General features: G+C 42.4%; 1 protein-coding gene across 1 annotated transcript in view; it reads right to left on the bottom strand.

Annotated features, from left to right (window-relative positions):
* Nucleotides 1-1,451: 1,451 nt before the first annotated feature.
* Nucleotides 1,452-17,815, bottom strand: part of EPB41L5 (erythrocyte membrane protein band 4.1 like 5) — a 174,884-nt gene continuing 158,520 nt past the window's right edge. The window contains exons 22-25 of the mRNA XM_030916732.1: nt 16,313-16,387; nt 13,397-13,438; nt 12,910-13,040; nt 1,452-5,737 (exon numbers count right to left, since the gene is read on the bottom strand). Of these exons, the coding sequence (XP_030772592.1) occupies nt 5,671-5,737; nt 12,910-13,040; nt 13,397-13,438; nt 16,313-16,387 (315 nt within the window). The 3' untranslated portion in view covers nt 1,452-5,670. The remainder of the gene's footprint in view (nt 5,738-12,909; nt 13,041-13,396; nt 13,439-16,312; nt 16,388-17,815) is intronic.

The following is a 17,815-nucleotide window of genomic DNA, read 5'->3' as shown; positions in this document are numbered from 1 at the left end:
AAGGGAGCCGAGACAAGCCGTGCTGAGAGAAAACTACCAAAAGAAGAGCAGTGAGACAGTGTCCTGGACGCTCAGACTTGAATTTCCATCCCTAGCTGTGTGACCTAGGGCAAGTTCCTGTCCCTTTCATGACCTGTTTCCTCATCTACACACTGAGGGGCTGGGACCGGTAATCTTGAAAATCAATTCCTGCCCTAACATCATGATTTGCTAGCTTGAGAGCATGTACTGACTGTTATCTCTGCCTGGTGCACTTCAAGTCTGAAGGATACGCCAGCCTGGGCTGCAGAGGGTTCCCTGCTGTAGGGGAGGGTGCTGCTCTGCCACCCCGCTGGTCTCTCCTCAGGACGAGCCTGGGAATCTAAGAACAGTGGGCTGAGTATCTGCTGGGACAAGGATGGGGTCAGAGACAGATCACTCTGACTCACCACCCTGCCACCAGACTAATGGTGAGTTCTTTTTCTTGGGCCTGACAATAACCTTAGTGACCTGAGGTCTGCACCCTCTTAGCCCCTCCAGGCCTTTCTTGGTGCTGGCCACGAAAACCCATTCTGGGTTTATTTTGTGGCTGTTTTGGTGGCCCAGTATCCACTCCCCTTCCTTCTGGGGAACCAGAGCCTGGCCAGGCGCCCTCTAAGGCAGCGCCTGTGGAGACACCATCCACACTCCCTCTACCTCCATCTTCCCGTCTGTCCTTATCTTTCCAATGAGTTGTTTTTGCTCCTTATTGGTGGCTTTCATTACTTACTGACTGCCAACAAATTCCTTTTAGAAGAGCTCCTGGTACAGTGATTGAATCTGGGTTCTAGCCCCTCTCCATACGTCTCCAAAGAGCAGAGAAAAGCTCCTTAGTTTTAATGGCCCAATTGGGCCTCTCCCCCAGGCAGAAGACAGAGGGGAGAGGGAAAGAGAAGACTTCCAACTTTTCTCAGAAGCTTTGCCAACACCCATATGGTGCAGTATGACTCTGCCCAGCAGAAGTCCAGAAACCAACCCAGGTGGCACCGTTCCTCACTGGATGGTGCAGTGCAAACCTGGGAAGGCTGGGGACTGGTGGGGGCCAAAGGAAGGAGCAGTCAACACCTGCATACTCTCTACTACCCGCTGTGACACATACTTCATGTGCTGTTTCGGACAGAAAACCTGAGGTATTAAGTAGTAGAGCCCAGATCTGATGGCCAAAGCTGTGTTTCTACTGCACCATGCTGCTCCTTGGAATGACCACTGTGCCTTCCAGGATATGCTGGGGATGACCAATGAGGTTTTCAACCTTTGAAAATGCCCCTACTCTCAAATTTACACCACAAACATTGAAATCAACCTAAAAATGGTGGGGCTGTGTCTGCTCGCTTCCTCAGGTTCCTACCAACAGCGGCTCTGCTCTAACAATTCTGTTGAAGTCAGCATGTAGGAATCACAGTTCCAAGAAACAGAAACAGCGTGCAAAAACATGAATGTCTCACGAGTTTTATTTGAATGGAGTTACATCTAGAGTTCTCATTTCAGTGTACAAACAGCTCAGTGCAGTGTTTCTAATACAAGTCATATAAAACTGGAACACCCTAAATGAATAGTGCACTTGATAGAAAAATAAATTACACTTTAAATGCTACCGCCAAGTTTTACATGTATAAAAGGTAAACACAAAATAGTGAGACCCTCATAACCACCTATCATATCCAGATAAAGAGATAAAAGGGGCAAAGGGATCTGTGCTATAAAAAAAATCTCTGAAGAGGAGAAATCCTGACGAGTAACTGAATGATCATCTCAAGCCATGTGGTGACACAGGGACTCACAGATCCTGTCTCTCAGAACTGGGAATGAACCACAGCCCTACCACTGCGTTAACACAGCCACGTTCAGCTCGGCAAATTTCTGTAATTCACACAAATTTCCTCATCCTGATGCCTAGTATGTAGGAAGAGTTTCCAACTTTCTTCTGACCACTGAAGAAGTACAGTGTTTAAATTTTTGAGAGGATAAAAAGGACAAATGATACAGAAATGTGTACTCTTCAGTCCGCAGAAGACCCCAGGTTTCCAAGCAACCACATGGCCAAGGGCATGATTAATGAAAACTTGGTGGGAGCTCATAAAGACTCTCAGAGCTGAGACACCCACAACAGCACCTCGTTCAGCTGCCACCTGTGTAAATGAGGGTGCAATGTCCAGAAGTGTTGACTGCCTCCAAGTAACACGTAACACTGCAGACCCTATCTGAGCACCTGCCAGTCTCCAGTTCACGCAGCCACTCTACTGCTCTAGAGTTTCACAGGAGCGGTCAGCAGCTTTGTAAAGGAGACTCTGCAGGAACACGGCTGTGCTCGAGCTGCTGCTGCTGCTGCTGCTGCTGCTGCTGCTGCTGTGCTGTGCCAGCAGAGCTGAGTGGGACAGTATTGACCATCTCTGGTCCTTTACAGAACAAGACTGCTGACTCCTCTCAATGAAAAGACAAAAACTTTGCTTCTCAAGGCTCTTAGAAAAATAGCAAGGATTTTTCTCTCTGTGACTGACAAATAATTCTGCTAGCAAGACTTCTGAAGGAATAATAGACTTTTCATGTTGAGGCTTAGCTAAGAGAAGAAGAGGTGCAAGTTTTAGCCGGAAGTGAGAAGCATAAAATAACAAGCAGTCCAGATCCAAGAACCTAAGAACAACTCAGGGCTTTCATCCTTAAATCTCCATAGGATATCTGTGATTGTACAAAGGCAAAGGCTAGAGACAAATGTTAGGAGACTATAAGAAATATTTTTAAAGTTTTTTTCTTAAAACAGTGTATAAATGTTAAGGAAATAAGCACACAAGGAACTGAATCATTCCTCTGTTCAGCAGTGTCTCCTGAAAAGCAGGACTGAAATGACCGTGGCATCCTGTGTGTCAAAAGGTGATGCTACTGACACGCCACAAATTAGGTCTCACTGATTAATTTACAAGATCTCAGGCAAAGTCTAGAGCAGATAACTGAAACCTTCACATCTTATTTTAAATCACCCTGTCAACTCCCACTTCCCCCACCAGGGCTATGAAATGGACTGAGTTGAGGTTCCTCTCCTGTCTGCCCTCAGGGAGGCTGCCCCTTCTCCTCCCCGCCACCCCGCCATGATCTGAGGCCTGCACACAGCAAACCCTCAGGAGTGCCCCGGCTGCCCCTTCTCCTCCCTGCCACCCTGCCGAGCTCTGAGGCCTGCACACAGCAAACTCTCAGGAGTGCCCCCGGCTGCCCTTCTCCAACCTCAGCCCAGTCTCACCAGCCTGCTTCTCATCCACTATCATCTCCAACCTCTCTCTTTGCCGGCATCCTTGATGGGTTCACACATGCTTCTCTCTTCTCAAGAGACAGACATCTCCTCTTCCCTACTTGCCACATTCATAGACCTCCTCAGCCCTGCCTCTCCCCACCACACTGTTCTCGGGGAAGCAGAACAGGAAGAGTGGTTACAGCAGCTCTGGGCATGGCAGCAGCAGCAGCTATGACAGGAAACCAATCCCTGACAGTTATCTCATCTGCCGGGGCCAATTCAGCATTCAAGTATTAACTTCTGTGTTTACCACTTTATGTCAGGGCATGAGACAAAATTTCCTCTTAACTTGAGATTCAAGTGAATTTTAACGAAGTCCCTATCAATATTCTAACTGTCAAGAATACGGGTATCCAAAGACATAAGGTCACAGAATATGTCCAACTACCTAATTCCTAAATTTTAGGAAGTTTAAAATAAGGATGTTATCACCTCCTGAACTGGATGAGAAACTTAGGTCTTCCAAGCCATAATGCCTCAGCTGCTCTGTGGTGGCCTAGCAGCACAACTGTAACCCTGCAGGACATCTACGGTTGCCAAGACACTGAAAATTTGATGCTCATTCCATCATGTCTTGGGTCAAGATCCTGGTTCTAGGTGTCACTTTCAGCTTTGAGAAAATATGTCCTATAATTAAGAACTGGCAAGAGCCCCACCAGTGAAACTCAGAAGCTTAGCATAATGGCTAAGGGGAGGCAGCCAGCAAGAAGTGTTGACTTTCCTTCTGCAAAAGTGTTTTGTGCAAAAGTGGGTTCCAATCACTACAGCTCCCTGGGAAACGGTGCAAGATTAAAATTCCTGAGCTTTCCAGTCAGATACCAGTGTGTGTTTGCCTGGACACATAATTATGTTATAAGGAGCCCAGGAAAGTCCAATCCATGAAGTTTTAAAGATGATAAGACTGGATGTTTTTTATGCTAAGCAGTACAAATTAGTGCTTAATTATATACATATTGCAGGACAGAAAACTAGAAAGCAAATTCCAGGAGGTATATCTTAAGATTGCTTTTCCATAACAAGGGATTAACAACTTTACCAGTATGGTTTCCACATCGTCCTTCTTTCCCATGGCAACTGAGGTCTACCTTATTCATTCGAAAATTATAAAGCTAAATAGTGTTATTTCTGGGTCTTAGAATTACAGATGGACATTGCTGTACTTTATTTTTCTGTCTGGAGTATATATTAACATCCAGAATTTCTTTGTACAGGCCCAAAGGGATGGGGAAATTCTAGAGATCTCTTTTAAATGAACACAGAATTCCTAGTGCAATGCAGGTTCTTTCAGTATGCTGTGTACAGCTTCATACATGGTGTGTATTTAAGAAACAGCAGCCCTTTACCCCATTACTATTCCCTGTTTTGGTCCTGGCTATTTGTTTTGTTTCCTTTTTTTTCTAGTTTGAAAGCTCTAAATGTATTCAGCTTATACTGAAAGGAAACGAAGTCTATGTCCAAATAGGAACCAATGTGGAGTACTGCTGTTCTGCGCCTTCGAGACCTGAGGCTACAGCGGCCTGCATTCCCCACCGGACTCAGGGAGGAGTGCAGGTGCCTGTGGTAAATGCCCCAGGGTCTCTTGAACAGTAACCCGCCCCACTGAAAAGTTACAGGATACGTGTGCAGTGCCTGTGAGTGCTTCCTGTGGAAAGGCAGGCGGAAAAAAATGACAGGATTTTGTTTGATTTCTCTGTAGTTCTTCTCAGGGTTTATCTTGATGGAAACTTGAAATATTAAGACAGCCAGTACAATAAGAAATCAAAAGAATGGGAGACATTTAAAAACTCTCTATATTCTAAACTTCTCTTTAGTATTGTAATAATTGTAAAAAAAAAAAAAAAAAAAAAAAAAGTTGGCCCTAAGTCTGCCTTTATAGTGTCCACATTAATTTCCCAAATTCTCGATTTCTAGTAAGTCAAGGAAAAGTGCAATTTCTCTAACAGGCAGCCAGGTCAAGGATGCTCACCCTGACATTAGATGGAAATCGCTTTCAAAAGGCTGTTGACTACCAGAAACAGCCTTGTTATGAAGTTGTTATGAACAAATAGAACCGCTAGGTGGAGCCAAGAGTTTGAAGGAAACCCCAGAAAAAGACATTCCCCTGTTTCGGGAATTTTTAACATTTATAAAAGTATAGAAAGTTAAAGACCAAACACGCTCGTTTGGGCAGCTATGTAGTGTGATGAAACCTTTCCAGTTGGACGGAAAATACAGCTGTCTTTTTTACAGAGTTGAAGTCAAATCTACATGGAGCTTTTTTTTTTTTTAACCTACAAGTAATGGACAAGCTCCTGAATCCAACATATTCTAGCTGAAATGGATCCCAGGACGGAATGCTGGAGAGAACTGCGTATTCCAGTTACAGGCCCTTAGAGCTCAGTGGTCAGTAAACACTTCTGCTTCAGGACAGCTTCTTCTGCTACAGTGGGAGCAGAGCTGAAAGGAAGAGAGAATGGGTTACTCAGGGAACCCCTGGGGTTTGGGGGAGGACATTCATGTCTCCATTAGTGCCATATAAAGCATTTTGAGGGTACAGCAGACTGCAGACCTAAGTCAATATGTAGTAACACCTAACCTGGCAATGCGATATTCTATAGAAGGGAAATTTCTGGATAAACACTGCTTATTTCATTTTGAAATAAAATATAAAGATAGCACGATTTTTCCCCTTCTTAACAAATATGCCAAACACACTTAACCATTTCTTAATGAGTCAGGGTTAGTATGAGTATCAAGAACAGTGCTGTGCTGAGCACAAGGGCAACACACTCAGGAGATAGCAAGGGAAGCAGGCTGTTCTCTGCTGCTGCTGCTTCTGTTTTTTTTTTTTTTTTTTGTGAGACAGGGTCTTGCTCTGTCGCCCAGGCTAGAGAGTGCAGTGGCATGATAACGGCTCACTGCAGCCTCAACATGCCAGGCTCAAATGACCCTTCCACCTCAGCCTCCCAAAAGTAGAAGTAGCTGGGACTACAGGCCTGTGCCACCACGCCCGGCTAATTTTTGTTATTTTTTTGTAGAGATGGGGTTTCACCATGTTGCCCAGGCTGGTCTCAAAACTCCTGGGCTAAAGCCATCTGCCCTCCTCAGCCTCCCAAAGTGCCACGATTATAGGCATGAGCCACTGCACCCAGCCCTGTGTTTCTTTACATATTCCTAGATGGCTGTGTCTGTGTTCCTGCACCAGTTAATCTATTTTGTTAGAGCTGTGTGAAAAATAAAAAGACATGGGCTCTGCATGAAGACTCATGAGTTTCTGCTATCAGTGAGCTGCATGAGTTTAAATGCAAGGACGTAACGACATCTAATTTGGTTTCATAAAAACTTAAAACATGCTGGGTCCTAAGGAGGCTCACACCCGCAATCCCAGCACTTAGGGAGGTGGGAGAATCTACTGAGACCAGGAGTTTGGGACCAGTCTGGGCAACAAAGTGAGACGACGTCTTTACAAATATATGTATGTAATTAGCCAAATATATATATGTAATTAGCCAAATATATATATGTAATTAGCGGGTAGTATATGCCTGTAGTCCCAGCTACTTAGGAAGCTGAGGCAGGAGGATTGTTTCAGCCCAGGAATTGGAGGTTGCAGTCAGCTATGATCATGACACTGCACTCCAGCTCAGGTGATGGAGAGAGATACTGCCTCTAAAAATATTTAAAACGTAAAATGATATCAAAGTACGTAATACAAAGCACATAATTTAAAGTGTTGAAAGTGGTAACAAGATTTATAAATGAAACTCAGTCACCCGTACCATTCTATTCCTACTTCAAGGGACATCAACTGGTTCTTTTCCTGGTATTTTCCTTCACTTTTCTGTGTACCTGTTTCTCAAAGTGTGGTCTCTAGAATTTGCGAGAAATGCAAATTCTTAGACCCCACCTCAGATATACTGAATCAGACTATGAGGGTGGGGCCCAGCAGCCAATGTTTAAACAAACCTGCCTCCAGAGATTCTGCCTCACAACCCCCAAAGTTCTGGGTGATGTGTTGACACAATGACTTCCTCCTGTGGACTATGAAGGCTTACCCTTCTTCCACCCTCTCCCCAGTCCCACAATCCTGCCTTCTTATCTTTTCAGCACAGCTATATGACCAATTTCGATCATGTTAACATTCAGTGTTTGTTGTAATTATGTAAATATTTTCACAACTATCAGTATATTTCATGTTTTATACAACTTTTATTTTCCCTGGACTGAATAACTGCCTCTTTTTGTTGTTGTTGTGATGGCTTGGTGGGTATTTGTTGTGGTTGTTGTTTTTTTAAGAAGCGAGGTCTCAACGTGTTACCCAGGCTGGTCTTGAACGCCTGGTCTTAAGCAAGCTCCTTGGTCTTAAGCGAGCTCAGCCTCAGTACTTCTCAGTTTTCTATACAAATCTCTCATCTATCCGTAACCTCTCAGGTAAACCATGGACCTCTGCTCAGTACATTCAGACATATAATTTTTTTTAAAAACTGGAGCGTGGGGAACCTGTGTTTTTCTTGGCAAAATCCTTTCTGCAACTCTGTATCTTCCTTTCTGAATCTGGACAGGATCCTTTCTAGACCCACTAGGCAGTTACCATCTTGGAACTTCCCTTCACCTTTCTCTGGGTAAATCCCTGCACCTCTCTACTGCTTCCTGGGTCCCATGACTTCTTTTTTGGATAAAAAAGAGGAACATATCTTCCAGTTTAGATGGAACACATCTTCCAGTAGCTTCCTGAGGAAGGCTACATGGAAAGTATATATTTTAGGAAAACTGTATGTCTAAAAATGTATTCTAATCTCACACTTCACTGATAGTTTGGGAAAACTCTAGGTGAGAAATTATTGCCCTCCAGAATTCAGAAAGCACACTACTCCGTTATCTCCAGCTGTCAGTAAAGTCTGCTGCCATTCTGATTACCAATCCTTTGTACGTACTCTGTTTTTCCCCTTTGCTGGAGATTACATCCTCTCTTCACTTTGACCTCCTAAAGATTCATGATGCTCCTTGGTGTAGTCTATTTTCATTCTCTGTGTTGGGTACTCAGTAGACCCCTTTAATCTAGAAACTCAAGTCCTCTGTTCTGAGAACGCCTGACTCCTTTCTTTGACAATTTCCTCCTTCCACTGACTGTTCTTTCTAGATCTTCTATGATTCATATATTGGACTTCCTAGGCCAATCCTCCAATTTTCTTTTCTCTCCCAGTTTTCATCTTTCTATTCTATACTTTTTGGGAGATTGTCTCAATTTTATCTTTTATACACTCTCTGGATTTCATTTTTAATATAGTTAATAATTTCTAAAAGTGCTTCCTTGTTTTCTTTTTTTTTAGTTTCCTGTTATTGTGGCATGGATACAGTATCTTCTCTCTAAATTTAGATACTATCATTTTGTTACCTTTTGTCATTTACATTGCCTTTTTTTCCTACTTCTATTTGTCAAAATTCACATTGCCTTTATTTCCTTCTTTTTCACTTTACCTGTTCTGGTCTTTCCTCACATATCTGACAATCGTTAGCTCTCTTTGTATTTAAAAGAAAAGCTCTGGAATGTCTCTGGGACCTGTGTATATATGGGCAAAACTCATCAATGAATGGGCTCCCTGGTGATTATTTGGCAGATTCCTGGCAATTTCATCAGAGGATCCACAAATGTATGTGCAGGCCTTTTTCTCTTTGGTTGGTTGGTTTCTCCAGAGAATAAGCCTCTTACTTTTTCAACTCAGACATTTATACTTAGCTAACACCATTCAGGAAATTGAGAAAAGAAGGAACGTTGGAAATTTCACCCTTCAGTGTGTGGACTTTGAGTTAGTCTTCCCGTGTTCAGTCTGGAGCCTTACTCCAAATGGAAATTCCCAGATCCAGAGCCTCTCTGGCCTGGCTCCTCCCGAGGGAAAACTTCAGAATTATGCTAAAATGAGCAAGGGTGCTGGGATGGCAGATGGGTGAAATGGGCATAAATACTTTCAACCAATCCCCATATTCTCAGCCCTACCTTGTATCCCATCTTCACAAGTATCTGGTACCTACAATTTCGCTGCCTTTTCAGGGTTCTGCAATGTGAACTGACTTGCTTTTTATTTTCTGTTTCTACTCCCTTCCCTATTCAGGCTTAGATTTTAGTTTACTCCACTCTGCTAAACTGGTTACCACTTATCATTTAGCTGCTTCCCAAAACTTGTTGAGATCTCTTAATTGCTGATGTCTCCTCTCCTGTTCTTTATCCTCATGATTTATTTGATGCCTTTGAAACACAGTATCACACAGAAAACACTGCAAAGTAAATCTAAATCTGTGGAGACGGGACCCAGTCATCATTTTTAGAAATTACTATGACATCCGTACATTAAAGCACATAAGGCATGAGTCTACAGCTTGAACAACTTTTTGCAAATTGAATACACCTTTGTAATCAGCAAGTAGAATATGAAACAGAACACTACTAGCACTCCCAAAGCTTCTTTTGGGCTCTCTTTTATTCATCAGCACATCAAGGGTAACCATTATAGAGTTGTGCTTCTGTTTGAACTTGATTTTGTTTATCCTTATTACAGTGCAGAAACTGCAAGATGAACCCTAAAGATCTCCATCTCCAGCCATTCACACTCCTATGTAATCTCTAGCCCCTGGGTGTGGAAAGGACTTGTGACTTGCTTTAACCAACAACAGAATACAGCAAAGGTAAAAGGATGTCATTTCTGTGATTAGACTATATGAGATTGTGATTTCTGTCTTGCTAGCAGACTCTACTGCTTTCTCAGTTTGCATGCTGGAATAAGGTAAGCAACTACTTTGGAGAGGCCCACGTAGTAAGGACTGAGGGCAGCTTCTTGCCAATCACCAGCTAGGAACTGAGTTCCTTAGTCTAACAGGTCTTCAGATCCTGAATCCTGCCAAGAGCCCTGGCTGGTGCCCCTTCTTCCATTGAGCCTTCAGATGAAAACCTGGCCTTCACCAATATTTGACTGTAGCCTGTGAGAGACCCTGAAGCAGAGAACCCAGCTCAGCCACATCCAGATTCATGAGCCACAGAAAATGAGATTATAGTGTATATTGTTGGAAGCTGCTAAGTTTGTGGTAAGTTGTTGCATAGAAGTAGAGAATTAACAAATTATGTTTATGTGATTCATCTACACTGCTATATTGTAGTTGTTATTAATTTTCACTGTTCTAATATTTAGTCAACTGCTAATGTGCATTTGGAAGGTTTTCAGTTTGGACTATTATGAATATAGGTGCTATAAAAATTCCTGTACATGTCTTTTGATGGACGTATATTCATATTTCCATTGGGTATGTACATAAAAGTAGAATCACTGAATCACTGGGTATGTTCAGCTTTAGTAGATATTGCCAAACCTATTTCCAATGTGATTACTCCAGTTTACAGAGTTTCAGTTGCCCCATATCTTCACCAACACTTGGTACTATGTATCTTTCATCTTAGCCATTCTAGTGAAAATGTAGCACTGTCACATGGTAGTTTGAATTTACATTCCCCAAGACTAATCAAGTTGCATACTGTCTACAATGCTTACCGGCCATTTGGATATCGGTTTGTGAACTGCCTATTCAAGTTTTTTGCCCATTTTTCTATTATGCTATCTTTAGCTTACTTATTTGGAAGAGCTCTTTATAAATTCTAGATATGAGTGGGTCCTTTGCCACACAAAGTTAAGACTGGGGTTGAGGAGGAAGGAGAACGGAAGGGGTGAGAGAGGGAGACAGAGACAGAAGGAGGGATGGAGAACAAACGTTTTCTCCTATTCTGTGGCTTCCCCTTCCATAGTATCTTGAAATCATCTTTTGATGAACAAAATTTCTTGATGTAGGCCGGGCGCGGTGGCTCAAGCCTGTAGTCCCAGCACTTTGGGAGGCCGAGACGGGCGGATCACGAGGTCAGGAGATCGAGACCATCCTGGCTAACACGGTGAAACCCCGTCTCTACTAAAAAATACAAAAAACTAGCCGGGCGTGGTGGCGGGTGCCTGTAGTCTCAGCTACTTGGAGGCTGAGGCAGGAGAATGGCATAAACCCGGGAGGCGGAGCTTGCAGTGAGCTGAGATCCGGCCACTGCACTCCAGCCTGGGCCACAGAGTGAGACTCCGTCTCAAAAAAAAAAAAAAAAAATTCTTGATGTAATCCAAGTGATTTTATTCCTGTAAGACTAAAGCTCCTTGTGAGCTGTTTAAAAAAATCTTTGCCTATTCTAAGGTCAGAAGTAAGTTCACTCATATTTTCTTCTATAAGTTTATTATCTGATGTTTCATATTTAGATCTGCAATCCATCCAGAATAGATTTTTGCGAATGGTATGGAGTTGGGTCAAGATTATTTTTTTCCCACAGGGACAACTAATCTGTCCGGCTGATTTACTAAAAGACCATTCTTTCCTCACAGCATTGCACCATCACTTTTTTCATAAACCAGAAAACTGTATTACACACGAGTTTGTTTCTAGACTCTATTCTGTTCCACTGATCTGTAATTTTTATCTCTTTAAGCCCTTTATTACTCCTTTCCATGAGTTTTAGGAAGAAACAGAGATAAGCTCTGCTTTCATCTGCAATTTTTAATTTGAAAGTCCTTAAGAGCTCACATTTTATTGTGTAAATTCAATTACAAAGCATGACCATCAGGTTCTCTGTATGCAGCTCTATTTTTACAGTGATAGTTAGTAGGCATACAAATGCTTAGAAAAATAATCCATTACATTTGTATAAAGTGCTCTCTTACTAGATGTAAGCTTCCCAAATGCAGGTCTCTCATCTGTCTTGCTCACTGTTATCTTCAGTGTCAGATATCAGTCAATGCCTGGTCCATCATGGACATTCAATAAGTGTTTGCTGAGTGAGTAATATGCTACTTTAAACACTGTGAGAACAATTTTTAAATTAAACTGAATATCTTTCAAGTTAATAATCTCTAATAATTCCCCCACCTTTCTCTAATTAGGAAAGCATGTATTTCAGCCGACCCACATTTTCAAGAGGATATGTGAAATGGGGGATATAATCAGAAAAAAAGGTCTGAGGTAGAAGTGAAGGCAATTCTAAATCTTTTGTAAAACAGGTGCAGTTATGGTTCTAGCAATCAAAAGCTGAAGAACCAGATGCTGAACGAAAAGCTCTAGTTTTTGAGTCTAGTTTCTGTTTGTAGCAAGCAATGTGTTGAAATGAGCTCACAATATGTGTCGGTAAAGGCATCTCAGGGCTCTCACCCTGGGAGTATCCTCCCTTACCCATTGGTACTGCACCTCTTCCCCTGTGCTGATGGGCACCATCATTCATCACTATTACAGTAGGCATGAGCATAATAGTAAAGCATCAAAGGAAACAATACAAATTGATTTTAAAACAAATATTAAAATTTAAAGATAAGCCTGTTAATATCTTCAGCATAGACCTGATAAAGAAATGCTAATACAATCTACTTCATAATTTTGTAGAAAATTGCTACTGACAAGAAAAAGCCACTACACTAAGTAACAAACAGAAAAAAGATTTATCCAATTTCAATACAGTTCAGTTAGGGAAGAATCAACATTGCTGCTTTAGAGATAATAAGTTTTATTATTTTTTTCCTCCTAATAGATGCCTAAGAACTGCAATTGAGAAATAATTTTCTCACCTGGTCACAGCATCTACCAAGAATGGCGCTGGGGGAGAGATCAGTGAGATTCCATCTTTATTACCATGTCCCTCCTTCCCTGCCAAAAGCATTTCACATCCTGCAAGTCCATTAGACATGGCACCACTCTGCTGTGGGAGATACAGACACATCTAAATACAGAGGTAACAATACCTGCCTGGTCAGCACTTCAGCTCCAAATCAAGCTTCACTAATGAATATGAGAGTGAGTAAGATAGTTTTGATAATTATGACTGTTTTGTTTTGTTAACTATTCTTCATCTCAGACTTTCACTTTTGTTTCTGCCAGCATCCTGACAAACACAACCAGAAAGGGTAACCCACTAGCTTGAAGCCATTAAGTTCAGTTAACAAGGCTTTGATAACAACCCTCACATTTTTAAGGAAAAACAAAGAACCTAGCAATCCTTTAGGCCGTACCCTGAGAGGGTAGCCAGAAGAAAAATCACGAATAACATGAACTTACCGGAACAATCCACCGGGGTGTGATCACGGATGTGGAAGACACCTAAAATAATTTTATGTATTTACTTTTTGGAAAGACTGACTTATTTTCATACTTATAATACTTACATCTATTACGAAATCCATTCTAGGAGGGCAATTCTTAATGGTGTTCCTTGAGCTGACGTGGACTTCTAAATCCAAGACCCTTTTCTATTATACAACACAGATGCTATCCGTCACCACTTAAGAAAGTGTCATAATTTTGAGAATCTCTTTTTTTTTTTTTTTTTTTGAGACGGAGTCTCGCTCTGTCGCCCTGGCTGGAGTGCAGTGGCGCGATCTCAGCTCACTGCAAGCTCCGCCTCCAGGGTTTACACCATTCTCCTGCCTCAGCCTCCCAAGTAGCTGGGACTACAGGCGCCGCCACCTCGCCCGGCTAGTTTTTTGTATTTTTTAGTAGAGACGGGGTTTCGCCGTGTTAGCCAGGATGGTCTCGATCTCCTGACCTCGTGATCCGCCCGTCTCGGCCTCCCAAAGTGCTGGGATGACAGGCTTGAGCCACCGCGCCCGGCCGAGAATCTCTTATCTAAAAATTTACCATTCAAGCATCTATTACTACTTTTAGTTCACTTAATAGGACTGCCCCTACCCCACACCCAGTATTCAGTTTAACATTTTATTCTCTGAAATTTCAGTTAATTACAAATAATGATAGCCTTCTTGGTTGCAGCCTGAACAATGGATTGTGACTAATCCAAATAAACAGCACAAAGAAAGTACACAGAAAAAATAATCTGTTTAGATACAGATCAGTCTCTAATTATCATGTATGCATGAAGAAAGCAGCAATAAAAACACCCATATTGCTCCTGGTTCACAAGGCCTTTGATATATTATTTTTAAATGTCTAGCCTTCTATTACAGACCTTCTATGTGTAGAATGATAAACTAATGAAACGCACCCATTTTACTAGTGATTTAGACGAGTCCTTGCATTGGTGGCCTTAGATACTCCTAAGAAAAAACTAATGTAAGTCCAGGTATTAATCAATTAGATAACCACCAAAAGAATAAAAACACAGGCTGAGCGTAGTGGCGCACGCCTGTAATCCCAGCATATTGAGAGGGCGAGGCAGACAGATCATGAGGTCAAGAGATCAAGACCAGCCAGGCCAACATGATGAAACCCTGTCTCTACTAAAAATACAAAAATTAGCTGGGCATGGTGGCATGCGCCTGTAGCCCCAGCTACTCGGGAGGCTGAGGCAGGAGAATCGCTTGGAGGCAGCGATTGCAGCGAGCTGAGATCGCGCCACTGCACTCCAGCCTGGCGAAAAAGTGAGACTCCATCTCAAAAAAAAAAAAAAACACACAAAAACAAAACCCAACCCACAAAGTATGACTTTCCTACCAATATTTTTTTAGATGCATGTTAACAGCAGGAAATAGAAAAAAATATCATAAGTAGTAAACAAAAAATAGTTTGACAGACTTTTCCAGACTTGCAGTTAATTCTTATCCTTTGGTAAAGTCTTTGTTTATTAATCTATGCTGGTCATTCCCAAAAGAGTGGTTCCCAGACCACATCTGCATCACCTGGGAACATGTTAGAAACACAACTTTTCAGACCCCACCCAAGATATACCAAAATTAGAAACTTGGAGGTGGGGCCCAGCAATCTTGTGTGTTAACATCCCCTCCAAGTGATTCTGATATACACAAAAATGTGAGAATTAATGATGTAAGCAAACATTCAGTACCACAGAAAGTATCATCTGTATTTCCAAACCTTCAGGATGGCATCTAACCGCTACAGCAATTCTTGTCATATCACTCATAAGGTACAAAGTTAGTCATTTCTTTTTTTTTTTTTTTTTTTTTGAGACAGAGTCTCACTGTGTCACCCAGGCTGCAGTGCAGTGGCGCTATCTTGGCTCACTGCAAGCTCCGTCTCCCAGGTTCCAGCAATTCTGCCGCAGCCTCCCGAGTAGCTGGGGTTACAGGTGTGCACCAACACCCCCGGCTATTTTTGTATTTTCAGTAGAGACAGGGTTTCCCCATGTTGGCCAGGCTGGTCTTGAACTCCTGACCTCAAGTGATCCGCCTGCCTTGGCCTCCCAAAGTGCTGGGATTACAGGCGTGAGCCACTGCGTCCAGCAAAATTAGTTATTTCTATCTCTCTCATCCCTGGAGGGAAGAAACTGTTTCAGTTGGCCCTCTATATCCATGAGTTCTGCATCTGTGGATTCAACTAACTGTGAATTGAAAATATTTGGAGGGGAAAAAAAGGATGGTTGTGTCTGTACTGAACATGTGCAGACTTTTTTTCTTGTCATTATTTCCTAAACAATACCATATAACAACTGTTTACCAGCATTTACACTGCATTAGATATTAGAGGTAAGCTAGAGATGATTTAAAATATCCTAGAGGATATGTGTAGGTTATATGCAAACACTACACCATTTTATATGAGATTTAAGCATGCGTGGATTTTGGTATCCAAGGGGAGTCCTGGAACCAATCCCTCACAGGTACTGAAGGACAATTATACTTAATAGAGTATCTTCCAGACTGTAATAATGATTGATATGTTCAATGCCATTCTTATGCCCTCATCTTTCTGTAAAACTTTTATTAAATATATCCTTATTGTCTTAAGAAGCTGTTTTATCCCCATGTTTTCTCTCATGTTATTTAATATGATGTTGAATTATAAAAGGCTTATAGAGACATGTGATTTCTATACAGTGATACACAAATTCAAAGTGGTAAAATTTTAGGACAGAGAGGCAATGCTAAGTGGTTACTAAAACATAAACTCTTATCAAATGAAAAGTTTATGAATTATTAAAAAGGGAAAAACTGGAATGTAGCAGGAACATTTTTCGAAACAGAAATTTCTTTCCATCATACTGTTTTAAAGCAGATTTACCTGAGGTGCAACTGTGTGATCAATCAGATTCTCGGTTAGAGATGCAAGCAAAGCATCCAATTCATCTGTAGCCTCCTATGGAAGACAGGAATCTAGAGTTGTTAAATGACCCCTTTATCATCAGACGTTAAGTTTTTTCCATATCCTCTCAATTTATAATTCTGACGCAGGCCTGATTAGTGTTAATCCTTTAAACACACAGGGACACTCATGAATCATGGTTGTTAATGATTCCACTTCTGCATGGAGGGAAACCTATACTACAGTCAGGACGTGAAAAAGCTAAAATGCTATGTAAATTTTCACACAGCTGTTCTCCTTTGGTAAGACAAAACTTGGGTAGGGTTATGACTATTCTGGCTCTTAACTTTTTAATTACAAAAAACTTTTTTTGGCTGGATGCAGTGGCTCACACCTGTAATCCTGGCGCTCTGAGAGGCCAAGGCAGGAGGAGATCTCTTGAGCCCAGGAGTTCGAGACCAGCCTGGGTAATATAGTGAGACCTCATCTTCACAAAAACTGAGCAAAACTAGCTGGGCACAGTGGCACCCAGCTGTAGTCCCAGCTACTCAGGAGGCTGAGGTGGGAAGATCACTTGAGCCCGGGAGGTAGAGGCTGCAGTGAGCCAAGATTACACCACTGCACTCCAGCCTTGGTGACAGAGTGAGATTCTGCCTCAAAATGAATTTTTAAAAAGTAAGGCCAGGTGCGGTGGCTCAAGCCTGTAATCCCAGCACTTTGGGAGACCGAGATGGGCAGATTACGAGGTCAGGAGATCAAGACCATCCTGGCTAACACGGTGAAACCCCGTCTCTACTAAAAAATACAAAAAACTAGCCGGGTGAGGTGGCGGGCACTTGTAGTCCCAGCTACTGGGGGGCTGAGGCAGGAGAATGGCGTAAACCCGGGAGGCGGAGCTTGCAGTGAGCTGAGATCCGGCCACTGCACTCCAGCCTAGGCGACAGAGCGAGACTCCGTCTCAAAAAAAAAAAAAAAAAAAAGGGTAAATACAGCCAGATGTGGTGGCTCACGCCTGTAATCCCAGCACTTTGGGAGGCGAGGTGGGTGGATAGTGAGGAAAGGAGATCTAGACCATCCTGGCTAACACAGTGAAACTCTGTCTCTACTAAAAATACAAAATATTAGCCAGGCCTGGTGGCGGGCGCCTGTAGTCCCAGCTACTCAGGAGGTTGAGGTAGGAGAATGGTGTGAACCTGGGAGGCAGAGGTTGCAGTGAGCCAAGATCGCGCCACTGCACTCCAGCCTGGGTGACAGAGCAAGACTCCGTCTCAAAGAAAAAAAGAGTAAATACAATAAAATAATTTAAAAAAAATTTTTTTGAGACAAGGTCTTGCCCTGTCCAGGATGGAGTGCAGTGGCACAAGCATAACTCAGTGCAGCCCCAACATCCTGGGCCCGAGCCATCCTCCCAAGCAGCTGGGACTACAGGTGTGTGCCACCATGCCCAGACAATTTTTTTTATAGAGACAGGGTCTCACTTAT

The sequence above is a fragment of the Rhinopithecus roxellana genome, chromosome 14 (genome assembly GCF_007565055.1).
Source record: "Rhinopithecus roxellana isolate Shanxi Qingling chromosome 14, ASM756505v1, whole genome shotgun sequence".
NCBI classification, from domain to species: domain Eukaryota; kingdom Metazoa; phylum Chordata; class Mammalia; order Primates; family Cercopithecidae; genus Rhinopithecus; species Rhinopithecus roxellana.
Note: the sequence above shows the minus strand (reverse complement) of the source record. Positions and strands in the feature narration are given on the sequence as shown.